Genomic DNA, 13,968 nt, shown 5'->3' on the forward strand with positions numbered 1-13,968 from the left:
AATGGGGAAGGGGATGAATGCCCACTCTTTCTTATTTATAACTCTATGGAACTAATCCCCATTTGAGTTACATGGAGATAAAAACCACGAAAACCTCTCACAGTCAGCCTGACGGCAAGGGGACTCTAACCTGTGATCCGTCTACCACTGAGGATATTTTACATCAGCACTGTGGTCAGTGCAGGCTGGATGTGGATTTTATATTGACCAGTCATCGCTGGAATTCAAACCTGGTTCACCTCATTGGAAAGTGAACGCTCTATCCCTTGAGCTATCACGGCTTGACTTAAACTATTAACACTTAACATGCTGCAGTACTGGCAGTAGCCATCAGTTGATATTTTATCCCCAAAATTTTCTTTTTAAATTTCTTAAAAAATACAGAGAAATTTGAGAATATACACGTAAACAGGAGATAGTGGTAAAATACAGGAGTCTCCGTTAAAAAACAGGAGACTTGGAAGGTATGTAATTTAGATATTTGTAAAAATAATACAGCAGCAATTTAAATTACATATAGAATGAATAAAATCACACCTTTTTTCCATCTTGTTCAAAGACTACAGCATTTCTATCATTTTGTGACTGAATTAAGGCTAAATTGAAGCTTTGCATTGGACAGATATCCTCACATTCCTCCCGTAAAGTATCAAGGAAAACAGCAGTATCAGTCCATTTTGTATGAACTAAATCTCTATATCGTTTTAAAAGCTTAGCAGCAAGGTCCTAAAACAAAAGAATTTTTTTTCCAGCTATATAAAATAGAAGTAAATAAATAGCATTTGGTTCTTTCCTTAAAGATGGATGGGTTTTCAAGGTGAGTTTTGTAAGAAATAAGACAACCTATTCAAAATTGTAGGAAAACTGTCTTCTGATAAACAAGGATGAAAAAGTTCAAGGGAAAAAATGGACTATATTTTTCTTCTATTTAAAAAAAAAAAAAAATCCCGGCAATTTTAGGAAAATTTCATCCCAAAATTTAACATTTATTTTTAGAGCGACGCATAAACGGACGATAATTATCATTATTTTCCCATATAAGGAGCATGCAACATTGAAAACTGTCATATAAATGAAAAAGGTACATAAAAGGGGTGGTGCATAAGTGAGAAGTCAATCATGACTTAAAAAAAATCACAGTGTGGTCACTCAAATTTCCCTGATTTTCCGAAAAAAATCTTAAAATTTCCAGATTTTTGTTTCCTTTTTCTTATAAAGTGTAGGATGTGTACAAGAAAAGTGTCTATATTATAAAATATTTTATTCAAAATGTTTTCTTTTAACATATCATCTTGAAAAAAAATTTATTTTGACAATTTGGCAAGATTTTTTTATTTTTATGTTTTGGTACGAAATTTTGAATCAAAAATCATATATTGATCAACAAAAAAGTAAAATTAAATAATGTATAGTTAGTTCTTAAAAAAAACTCTTTTATTTAAAATTAAAATATGCTATAAAAGGTTAAAATGAAATAGAAAAAATTAGCATTAATGCAACAGTTGTAACAATTTGTCGACAAACATTGCTGAAAATGTGTGATTGTAAGAAAATGTGTGATCGGTTGGTTTGCTGAGAAAAAATAATTCACTGATTTCTTTGAATGGGAATACAAAAGCATTATTATTAAATTATAATTAACTAATTTTTAGAGAATTTTATTAAGTTAAAAATACAAAAACATTTTGTCAACATGGAGAAAAAATTGCCACAAAAGCATTCAAGAAACTTGAGCCATGAATGGATTCAGCCTAAAGACAGAATTTAAAAACAGAAGCTAATATCCTAATCCCTTCTTCCACCTCCACCACAATCTTTCCTAAATTGCACAGTCCCATAGTGGTCAAAGATTTCTACATTCGTTCAGCAACCGTGGAAGAATTTTTTGTGGCATTTTAGTTTAAGAGAGCTGTAATGGAGCAAATTTTGATGCAAGCAAAGTATCGCTCAGTTGATGATAGTTCAACTGTTTGGAGATACATTTCCGTCAAAAAAAAGTGGGTATAATAGATGAAATAATTTAAATTAAGAAAATTAGTAAAAGATTTAAATTAGTGAAATTGAAAAAATTATCAAAGAAAAAATTTCCAGCTTTTCTTTAAAATTCCCTGATTTTTCCATGTTTTTATCCAAATTTCCCAGATTTTTCCAGGTTTTTTCCAGTATAAAAAAAATTCCCTGATAATTCCAGGTTTTCCAGGTGGGTGGCCACCCTGAAAAAATAAATATATTATATAACGTCGTTGCCAAGTGGAAGGATTAAAACAGGTCTTAGGCAGGTAAGGAGGATACAAAACTTATTTATTAATTATTAGGCAGAAGGCAGTCATAAAAGTGGTCACGAAAATTTGTGCTCTTAGATTATATGTTAGGGAAAATCTTGCAAAGTAAATCCGTAATATGCTTCGTTTTAGGGAAATCTTAGTACTCGTAATTGGCTTATCAAATAGGTCGAGCAATTCCAACAGAGAGCAAAGGGGGAAATATCTTGCTTTTAATTAAATGCATGCTTGAGCCAAAAATAGATTTAAGGACAGGATGTGAATTTAAAAGTGTGAGAAAGCATTTCAATTAGATTAATAAAGTAAAATAAAAGGATTTACAGAAAAGAACTAACATAAAAAGATTAATTGAAGCTTTTTATGTTACATATATATAGAGATATTTTTCAAAAAATACTTTTTTATCAAGATTCTGAATAGAAATGTTTTTTATAAACCTAGGAAGTAAAGAGTCTACCTCTTAAAATTTGTTGAAATGTCTTCTCCTACAATTTGACATGATAGAGAAAAATCGAATGTCAAAAAGTATCTTTTAGAAAGTACAAACTTACTAAAAATACAATAAAACCATGTATTAGTAAAATAATAACTAGATTTTCACATTAGCTAATAGCAATATGGGCAGGGGTCTGTCTAGATTTCTTTCCTTTTTTTTAAGGTGTCTATTTGGTGAAAATTAAGAAATAATTTATGAAAATTAAAAAATCAACACAATATCATTTTAATTAGTATTTTACCAAGTACTCAGCACACATTTAGCATATTGAGATAAAAGAACAGATTTTTAATATTAACATGCTCATACAAGTCTTGACGTTGTACTCGGTTAATACTGAGTAGTTGCAAAAATTAAATATTTATAAGTATAAATAAGGATGAAGATTTTTAGTGATTTTTTGAAAACAAGAAAAACATATTCAAACATAAATTTATAGCATGCAATCATTTACTACTACGACTGCTTTACTCATAAAAAAAGACAATTTTACTCTAAAGTTTTAAAAGGCATGAAGGAAAATCTTAAAATGTGCTTTTTTTTTTAAAAAAAAAAAAGTATTTTGTGAAATAACCATTTTTCTTAAAGTTGAATTTGTGAAGGTACCGCTAAACGGTAGTAAATTTACCCTAGACTGATGAGATGGGACTGTTACAAGCATGCACCGGTAAGAACAAATCACCAACATCACTTTACACACACACTTTAAATGCTCTTGTATAAATTGTTTAACAAGCTATGAGCAGGCTTCTTTTAAATTTACATATGATGATGCTGATATCACTACTGAATTTCTGGTGGATTCGTGAATGGTCGCATTTAATTTGTACATCCCTCATACAGTGTGTAAAAAAATTTATACTTGTTTGAAAAATTTTGAATAATTTCATTAATTTAGAACCAGGGTTGCAAAAAAATCCACCTACCCAGTCAAATCCACCCTAAAGTGGGTTTTTCTAAAATTGATTTATTTTTTATCCTCTTTTATATTAAAGAGCTTTTCTATTGAAGCATATTTGTAGTCTAACCTAAAAAAATTAACCTATGGTGAAAAAACAAACTGTGTGTTGGAGCCAGATTTGGACCTGGCTGGCTAGATTTGACAGTAAGGCCATTGATTAGTCAGTGCCTTTGATTCGCTTTCAATGCAAAATTTTTTCCCCCCTTAAATATTTTCCAAGATTAAAATATAAGTAAAAAGTAATCTTGTGTTAAAATAAGTTTCAAATGTGTGATATATGTGAGTAGATATAACATTTTGTATCGTGATGTAAGAAGAAACTTTTCAGACTTTTGCACTAATTTATTTGTATTAATTACACTTTAACTACCTATATGCTAAGTCAATTCATAAAATTAAACTTATTATTAATATTAAAATAAGCTTTTTTAAAATAAAGTATTTATCCCTGCCCTCTCTTTTGAAAAAACCCCAATAAAACATGAAAAACCAGGAAAGCCCAATAAAACCAGGGTTTTTTTGCAACCCTGGTTAGAATTGTTATATTTTTTGTTTCTGTTATTCTAAATACCTAGAATTTTTATTTTTTATAATTGCTTCTTTGCTGTTATTATCTAAAATAATGTTTACAAGGAAATAAATGAAATCATTGCTGCCAGCATGGATAGGAAAAAAGATCCAGTAGATTTTACGAAATAACATAAATTTCGTGATAATTTTTGCATGATGTTCTAAATATTTTACACATAGGAAATTTTAGGGATTTTTATAGTCATCACAATAGAGAAACTGAAATATTTTACAGTTATGATAAATATTAAACATACTTAAAATGTTATGTATTATGCTTACTCATCATTTCGAATATTAAAACACATTTAATTTAAAGATTTTTTTAAATTTAGAAAGAGAGTTCAGAATAAAAATAAACTGAACATTTTAGAACAAAAAAAAAGTTTTGAACTGATTTCTATAGTAGAGGTTCAATTCCATTATGCATTAGTAATACTTATTTAAATATTCAAGCAATAATCTGCCCACAAATTCTATTTCAATAAGGATTTTTTTTTATCAAACTTACTCAATTTAAGGGAAATTTCTAAAATGTACAAAAACCAGGAGAATTTTAATTAAACCAGTAGATCAGGAGAAACTGGCAAGATCTAGTAGTCTATTGGAAAATCCTCTAGAGTTGGTAACTATGATGCAATACTAGAAATTGTGTCTGAAGTAACTACATTAATACATTATATTGCTGACTCTCTGCAGTGAAAAATGTGTATTAACTCATAAATTGTCATGGTGGTAAGAATACATATCAATTAATATCAATAACCAATGCAGTAATATAATAAACCTTCACGTACTTTCACTACAGAAAGTACAACATACGTTGCATCTTTTTTTAGACCAACTCAGTAAGCTTTGAACAGACGAAAAACCCCAGACAACAGTTTATTGAACAAGAACGTTCAAGCCCCAACGAATCCATCCTTGGTTCAGAATCGCCGCTTTGTTAAATTCATCAACACTGAGAATGAGTCCTTGCCTATAAAAATATAATAAAATTCAACATTATGGCATTACTTTTTACGCTGAACTCAAAGATTTAAATATCTTATTAAGTATAACAGAGCCCTGATAATCCCAAAGTTCTTTAAACAGATTGTGAGCCCATGTTAAAATTCCGGAAAATTTCTTGAGTTAAAAAAAACAAACAGTTAAATTGAAAAATTAGAAAGAAATTTAAACAAGGTTTCTTTCCTTTTTCTCAATATTTCACCGATGACGACCTGGAGAAGTAATTAAGATTTACAAATATGCCTTTCTTTTTTGAGTTCACGATTATAATAACTATTTACTGATAAAACTGAATATTAATCATGAATATAAGTTTATAAAGTATCTGGCTCTCACTTACAAATAAAATAAATTGTGTTTTTAAGTTCCACCTTTGAAAATTTGATTTCCGGAAACTTCCGTAATCAATGATTTTTTGAAAAGCCTGGACCTTTGATTTCCGGATCACTGTTAGCGAAAAATCCAGATTTTTTCCGGAACACAAATCCTGTTTAAAGTAACTGACCATTTTCATGGATCATGTATGAATAGTGAGCAAAAAAAATAAAACGGACTAACCTTTGGTCCAATGATCCAATCTTCACATTCAATCTTAATGGAGTTTCAGAAAAAGATTATTATTTATTTTAAAAAAAACAAACCAGAAACGTTTAGAGAATTGGAGTTTTTGATAAAAAGGCTGAAATTCGAGAGACAAAAGCGAGCTAAAAAGGGAAAAATCTCATCCCTGACTTTTACATGCTTATGCCCCCCCTCACATAAATGAGAGGTCACTGTATATGCTGGATAGCATAATTTTTTTTAAAATCTAGGTTTGTGTACATACCTTGCCTTGTCTGGGTTTGAACCCCAGACAAGGCATGTATGTTCTTTCATTTCAAGGATATTTCTGTATTGTGATCTTTACCCCAACTACGACCACCAGAGTGCTAAATATACTTTAAACTTGTAATTTAAAAAACAAAAACAAAAAACATGCAGATGTTTGCCCAGGGTGAATATGAGTTACACTTTTCGAGTTGGTCCCTTTCTGTCAATTTTTTTCTTCAGTTTAACGCGGAACGCTGCCAGCAAGATAGCAAGACTTGGCGATTATTCCGCTATAAATCACAATAAGGAAAACTGTCCCTTTCATTTCTCTGTACTATCAGTCCTTATTGTGGTAGCAAAGTGGGCCCACCTTATACAGAAAGAGTGGCCAACAAATCCGCCCTAATACACCTAAATTGACAAATGAAGAAAAAATAGTACCTGAACATATTATCCAGAACAACATCGAGACATTGCGGTTGTTTCCCTTTTCTGTGTAATGCAGCACATAAGGAAACTTGAGATATTAAAGGTGATTGACTTTTAATGCAAAGTTCTTGTATGGTAGTCGTCCAAAAATTCATTTTCCCATCCCAACCTTCTGGATTTATAAATCTTTCGCGAAAAGGAGCAAACAAAAGATTCATACGAATGTCATCTTTCCATGTGTTAGGAAAATCAGAAGAATTAAAATTCAATTCAGGTATCATGTTAACAGCACTAGGAGGAACTCAAGTAAAACTTATTTGGTAGATATACTATGTAAACTGAGTATGTTGTGAAGCAATCATTTCATTAAAGTCTTAAGTACTTGATAAAAACCACAATAATTATGGTTTCTGCTATACCACAGAAAAAGACAACACTGAAATAAAAACATAAGAATGATTTAAAATATTTTCATAATAAGATTGCCAGATTACGAAATATGAAAGCAGCAGAGCAAATGATGCTAAAAGCGTAAGTAGAAGAATTTTTATATTTGACTAATCTGATAGGAATTGAAAGCAGGATGGAGTGAGCTTAGCGCTAGCTTTCGTAAAGAAGATTGCTTCGAGTAAAAACCGTATTTGGCATTTTTAAACAAAAGCATTTATTTATTTATTTTATTATCCTTCATAGCGTCCTCACTTTTCAACTACAATATTGATTGGTTGATTGATTTGTTCATTTAATCGTAAGGACACAGTTCCCAGCAGATCACCGAAGTAAAGCATCACTGGCTGCGGTCAGTGTGCGGGTGGGTGACTACTTGGATCAGTCTGCATAGGGACCGAGGGTGTGCGGTATTGGTCTTTGTTAAACTGTTCTACAGCAAAGTGCTCGACTTCGCGTGCAGGTCGTCAGGCTACCGAAGAGTAGGTGCCATCCCCTCTGCAGAAGATGAGAGTTGCGATGGCATGTCTCCGGATCATCCTCCGGGATGTTTCCCAGGCCGTCGCCAATAGCCCATTGTGCAGCTCTAGTGCGACGTAAATGAACTACAACAACAACAACAATCAATACTTATTCAGGTGAATATCACAAATGAAGAGGGTCCAAACTGAGTTGAAGCAGGAATAAAAACGATGCCCAAGGCCGAAACTTACCGAGGCTGAAAAAGCCAAAGAACGTAGACGGGAACACCTTGCCTTAAACGATATCTTATATATCGAAAAGCATTCTATATAAATAATGTAATAAAGATTTTAAAATAGTGTATTTTTTTCATTCCTCAAATAATTTTCAAAAATTATTCAAATTAAAACATTTTCCCCTCTGAAATTACTCATAAAAGGCCCCAAAATAAAGACAGGCCTGGGGCTCCTAAAAACATGAAAACGGCTCTGATTCTATACGAATGAATTGTGAAACTAAAGATGAGCATAAACACTGCTAGTAGTGCTTGCTTTATGCTTGTGTCTATTTTAGTTTGTGGAATGTTTTCAGTGTAACTATTTGTCTTTTAATTTGAAAATATTAAAATTAACGATAGTTCATGTCTTATTTTTTTCAGCTGCAACCTTAACACTGTTCAAAAATATTTTAATACCTGTAGTAGTTATTATTTTTTGAGTTCTTAGTGTTGTTGTGTAATATTTTAAATTACTAATTTTTAATGACTGAGTCTTGTCTATAGATCAAATATGTATTACAAATGCTAAAAAATAAGAATTTACATATGTGTAAAATAAGGTAATTTTAAAACAAACAGTTAAGTCTTTAATTTAGATTTATATATCATAGTTTGAGCTGAAAATAATCATTAATATTCACTTTTTACATTCCATCTACGATGCTCGAAAAGGGCCTATTTCACACTTCATCACTTAGCAAAAAAATTTCAATTCATAAAGCTTGCAAAATTTGGTTTGTTAAATGCTTAAAAGTAAGCCTTTTATATTAATTTGAATTGTAATAGCATATGTATCTGTCACAATTAGTTAATGGGTCAGTATCGCCCGGTCGCACTGGGTCCATGTCCGAGAGTTCGTGGGTTCGAACTCCGCCGGCCGAAGACTCCCCGTGTAGTAAAGGCTACCCGCGAAGCGGGTTTACGTCCTTTCGTGGTCACTGCGTTAACAATATTCCCCACCAGGCTCCTCGGGCACAGAGCCCAGGCACTCGGGCTAAGGATCCTTAGCCCAGGCACTCGGGCTAAGGATCCAGGCTCCTCGGGCACAGAAGGTACACAGCTGTCACCCAGAAGACGCGTGTGCAGTCCCAGCACACCTCTTGCCCAATCCTACAACCTTACAGACCTTCAAGTCATACTATTTTTTTAAATTTTTTATTTTTTATATCCCTCATTAAACAGCCGACCCAATTTTAGATTTACTACCACTAATGTTCAACTTTGTAGCCTTGAAGCTTTGAACCAATCCAGAAGACAAGGAAACTCCTTGATCAGTTCCCCCAGAGGTATTGATTTGTTATGGGAACTTTTGCGACGTGATAGATTTAGCGTGCATTAGTCACCATATACGGCCGGCTGGGATCGAAGCCACAAACACTTGGACATGGGCCCAGTGCCCTACCAACCAGGCTATCCCGGCCCTCTACTATTTGTTTCGAAAATTGAAATGGTGGCATAGATAAATGTTTGGGTCATTTCGAGCGTTATCAGACAAATAAACTGGGTTTAATTATCTTAATGGCACTTATGCTTCATGATACTTATTCACCTAATATATGCTAGTTTTTCTTTTTCACTTAAATATTAATTTGAAACTCTAAATACATTCATTCTAATAGTGACCACTTAATATATATATAAAGGTAATGAACAATTTGCATTACAGGGTGGCTACTAAATACATTCAAAAAGATTGGAATTAATTTGAAACGTCTCTCTCACTATTACTGTGATCGCTTTCTATAAGTGCAAACGTTTTTTGCTTAGAGCAAAAACATTTAGAATAAATTTAAAGATGGTTAAACAGCTTTCCAATTCTTCTCCTTTAAGCACTTCAAATCTCTTCGGTTTAATAGAATATTTATAGAGTAGTTGTAGTTCATTTACGTCGCACTAGAGCTGAACAATGGGGAAACATCCCTGAGGGTAATCCAAAGACCTGCCATCACAATCCTCTTCAAAGGGGATGGCACGAATATTTATAGAGAGAGCTATGAATTGGATTCTATTAGCTGCAACGATCGTCCCAAGTCTGGTCGTCCATGCTGAGTTCGTACCAAAGAGAGCATTAAAAGAATTTGTGAAAAGATACGAAGAAATCTACCGCGCTCTGCTAATAAATTGAGAAGAGAACGTGATTTGTAGAACTATGAAGTTATATTAAATGAAGACCTGTGATTTCACTCTTATTGCAAATAAAGATTTTACAAATGTAGGCTACACAGATAACCGGATTCTGTATAATGGAAGGCTATACAGAGTATTTTTTAACCCGTCTCAAAATATATAATATATTAGTCTTAAAAATATATTAGGCATATTTCTGTATATGTTTTCAAAATTTTAACACCTATCATTTGACTTGGTATTGGCATCAAAGTTCTCATTTGAACAGAGAAATTAAAAAACCAAATGATCCCCTTAAAACCAGCTGTTAATAATAATTAGAAAGCTATGGAGTGGAATGCTTATAACCGAAATAGACAATAGTGTAAATTAAATGATACAGATAACCGGGTTCTGTATAACCGAAGAATATACAGAATTTTTTAACCCGTCTCATACAGTATTTTGCAACATCGTCGATTTTTGAGACACCTGTGCTAACTATTATATATAGAGAATCAAGGACAAAATAAAATAGTTTTTTCAAAAATGTTTTATACATATTTCTTAGCATATTTGTATGTTTTTCAAAATTTTGACACCTACCCTTTGACTTGATATTAGTATCAAGGTTCTCCTTTGAACTGAAAAATTATAAAAAGAATATTGAACTGTTCACCAAATGATCCCCTTAAAACCAGTTATTAGTAATAATTAGAAAGCAATGGAGAGGTATGCGTATAACCGAACTGGACAATTGCTTATGTTACCGGCAAAGTATGAAACGCCGGCATTATACACTGAAGAGCCAAAAAAACTGGTATACCTGCCTAATATCGTGTAGGGCCCCCGCGAGCACGCAGAAGTGCCGCAACACGACATGGCATGGATTCGATCAATGTGTGAAGTAGTGCTGGAGATAATTGACACAATGAATCCTGCAGGGCTGTCCATAAACCAGTGGGAGTAAGAGGGGGTGGGGATATCTTCTGAACATCACGTTGCAAGGCATACCAAATATGTTCAATAATGTTCAGGTTTGGGGATTTTGGTGGATTTCCAATACTCACGGTATACTCGTGAAATGGTCGTACATGAAAATCCAAATTTCATTGCTATCTCGGAGATGCTATGTCCCATCTCCCGTGCGCCGACTATAACACCAGGTTCAAACTCACTTAAATCTGTATAACCTGGCATTGTAGCAGCAGTAACCGATCTAAGAACTGTGCTAGACACTCATTGTCTTATATACGCGTTGCCGATCGCCGCACTGTACTCTGATTAGCTTCATAGCCCTTTATTTGCATACTCATGCCTGTACCAGTTTTTTTTGGCTCTTCAGTGCATATATTGCCTGACGTTTTTAGGCAAAGTAAGAAATATCAGAAGTATTACATACTTTCCCTACTCCTTATATACAATGCCTAGACATTCTATATAACGGATGCTATTAAGGCAAAGCATGAAATAAGCGTCCTGATGAGGTTATTATGTAAATGATGTGCATGTTACTGTGAATGACCGAAATCGGTGGTTGTCGACTTTCACTGGTGAATGTTGACAATCACATAGTCGCTGTTGTGAATGTCCGAAATATTTATTACATCCGATTTTATATTAATTTATTCGTGGATATAATTATATTTATTCGATATTTTAATACACTGGTGTGCAAAACTTATGCAACAAGTGCGTGTTTTGTCATAACTCTACAAGAAATAATCCGATTGACATGAAATTTGAATATGATGTACATAATTTTGTACTTAAACGATGGTAACAGAATAATGGCGCAGAAATGAATATAAAGCTTAAAGTAGGGTATGTAGATGTTCCCTAGTATGCCCTCCCCTTACTGTAATTGTTGCTTGACATCGTCTCTCCATGCTAAGCACCAGATTATCCAGAAGTTCTTGGGGTAAACGTCTCCATTCCTCCTTTAACGCATCCTTCAGCTGATGGGTGTTACCAGGAGGATACTGTCGTGTCGCAAGACGTCTCCCTAATGCATCCGACACATGCACTATGGGATTTAGATCTGGAGAGTGATCTGGCCAATCCATTCGTGTGATATCTTCACTTTCCAGTAGCTCTTGAACATTAGCAGTACGGTGTGGCCGGGCATTGTCATCCATAAAAATGAAGTTTGGTCCAATGGCCCCTCGGAACAGACGCACATGGGGTAGGATTACCTCATTGCAGTAGCGGTCTCCAGTTGCAGAACCTCGGTCGAAGATCTGAAGCTCAGCCCGCCTGTTCAACATAATACCACCCCAAACGATAACTCCAGGACCACCGTAACGATCTCTTTACGCGATGTTATTGGGATGAAATCGAGCTCCAACCTCTCTCCAGATCAACTGACGTTGATAATCGTTTGCAGCACTAAAACGACTCTCATCTGTGAAGAGAACGCGACTCCATTGATGAGTTGTCCAGGTTTCGTGTTCTCTGCACCACTTTAAACGGTGCCGCAATGGCTATCTTTTAAAGGTATGCAGCGCTCAGGACGTCTAGCAAATAAGCCACCTTTGTGGAGGCGTCTGGCACCTGTAAATCTTGATACTTGTCGTCCTGTGGCTGTGCACAGTTGCTGAGATATGGCGCTCGCTGACTGAAAACGATTTCTTTTCGCCTGGAGGACAATGTAACGGCCATGGTGTTGTTTTCCATGGACAGCCACCACCGACCTTCCGAACAGCTGTACCAGTAGTTTTAAAGGCATTCCAAGAACGAGAAACAACACTTTTGTTGATCCCAAACTCTTCGGCGACACTGGTCACACTACGCACCTCCTCAAGCTTCCCAATCATTCTTCCTCGAGTAAAGTCGTCTAAATGATTTCTTGAAGACATGTTTCACAAAACAAATCACTTGCAGCGAATGTCTTTAACTACTGTGCTCTTCATCCTTTTATCACAGCTTTGACCTGCGCGCGCCGACCCACAAGGTTTACGTACACTTGCATCACCTACGACGTTTTATTTCTAAAATTTGCATACAAATAATCTTTCTACTGAATTGCGTGCATTTTATACTGCTTATAATTTGTTGGGGAGCTGTGGCCGAAAAACCACTTGTTGCTTAAGTTTTGCACACCAGTGTACTTACTGACGATAGATTAGAAGAAACATCGGTGTAGGGTATAACGGGCAAATGTATACCAGGCAATGGCACTTGACCTTAAAAAAATATCAGTGTAGGGTATACCGGGCAAATGTATACCGAGCAGTGGCACTTAACTAGACCTAGTATGACTAGACCTTTGGTAAATGTCAGAAATATATACTTGGTCTAGTTAAGAGCCATTGCCCGGTTTATCCTGCACTGAAACATTCTCTAACAGCAGATTGCCTTACTCCCCTCAAAACAAGTTCCCTTGATTTTCCTGCAGTGTTCGAACATCCCATAGAGAGGGGAGGAGAACTTTCCTTCGGATATTCTTGGACTAAATTCCAAATTTGTGAAAACAAAATAGTTTCTCTTTGTTTTCATAACTATCAATTAATAGATAGTCAGATTTTGGAAAACTTTTTATATTTTTCAGCCAAGATTATGATCTATTTTGGTAAAATAAAATTTCCTCTCAAATGTCGGATTGAAAAATAGTTTAGAACTACTTTTGAGACTTCAGCATACTCACATTTACTGTTTTTAAATATCTGTCAGGAAACAATATATAGTAACAGTTTCTTTGTAAAAATAACTGTTACTAAAAAAAAAAAGTATGAATGCTTCAAGTCCTTTATTTTTTCTATTTAATATAAAACTAGTGCAAGATCAAGTGTCAGTTTTATTTATATACAATATGCATTATGCTTTCAAGTATTAATTTAATTTCTTAATTACAATAGAATAGATAGCAAATTATTAAGACTTGTATATTTCATTCATAACATTCATAGCAGTGAAAACCATGTCTTGAACAAAATTTTATATAACTTAATACATTCTTTTTATCAAAATAATTCTCAAATTAATTTTTTTCCTTACATTTTAAAAAAGTTTCTACCACCGACATTTAGAAAATGTCATCGACCTGGCTTCAGATTGTCATAACTCAAAAACTATTTCATGAACATTATAAAATTTCGCATGTTTTTATAGTAACGTT

At 33.9% G+C, this 13,968-nt stretch overlaps 1 protein-coding gene across 3 annotated transcripts; it reads right to left on the reverse strand.

Annotated features, from left to right (window-relative positions):
• Positions 1 to 318: 318 nt before the first annotated feature.
• LOC147800846 (charged multivesicular body protein 7-like) lies at positions 319 to 7,160 on the reverse strand. Of its 3 annotated transcripts, none has more exons than XR_015431039.1 (3): positions 6,572 to 7,160; positions 5,107 to 5,288; positions 319 to 726 (listed from the first exon to the last, which is right to left on the reverse strand). XR_015431039.1 is itself a non-coding variant. In XM_087156232.1 (2 exons), the coding sequence occupies exons 1-2, from the start codon at positions 6,838 to 6,840 to the stop codon at positions 5,195 to 5,197; spliced, it is 363 nt and encodes a 120-aa protein (XP_087012358.1). In that variant the 5' UTR covers positions 6,841 to 7,160; the 3' UTR covers positions 1,643 to 5,194. The 3 variants fall into 3 exon arrangements, 1 of the variants encoding a protein (XP_087012358.1); XR_015431040.1 differs by lacking the exon at positions 319 to 726 and adding an exon at positions 1,643 to 2,213; XM_087156232.1 differs by lacking the exon at positions 319 to 726 and having other exon boundaries at positions 1,643 to 5,288.
• Between the last annotated feature and the right edge of the window lie 6,808 nt (positions 7,161 to 13,968).

Source organism: Parasteatoda tepidariorum, unplaced genomic scaffold (assembly GCF_982258835.1).
Source record: "Parasteatoda tepidariorum strain Cologne lab strain unplaced genomic scaffold, Ptep-v5.0 scaffold_12, whole genome shotgun sequence".
Classification (NCBI taxonomy): domain Eukaryota; kingdom Metazoa; phylum Arthropoda; class Arachnida; order Araneae; family Theridiidae; genus Parasteatoda; species Parasteatoda tepidariorum.

Bases quoted from the DNA above. Each gene is read 5' to 3' on its own strand.
- LOC147800846 (XM_087156232.1), bottom strand. From the start codon at position 6,840: ATGATACCTGAATTGAATTTTAATTCTTCTGATTTTCCTAACACATGG. The intron at 5,289-6,571 runs GTACTATTTTTT...ATATTTTTATAG, and splicing joins GTTCTGGATAATATGTTCAG to GCAAGGACTCATTCTCAGTG.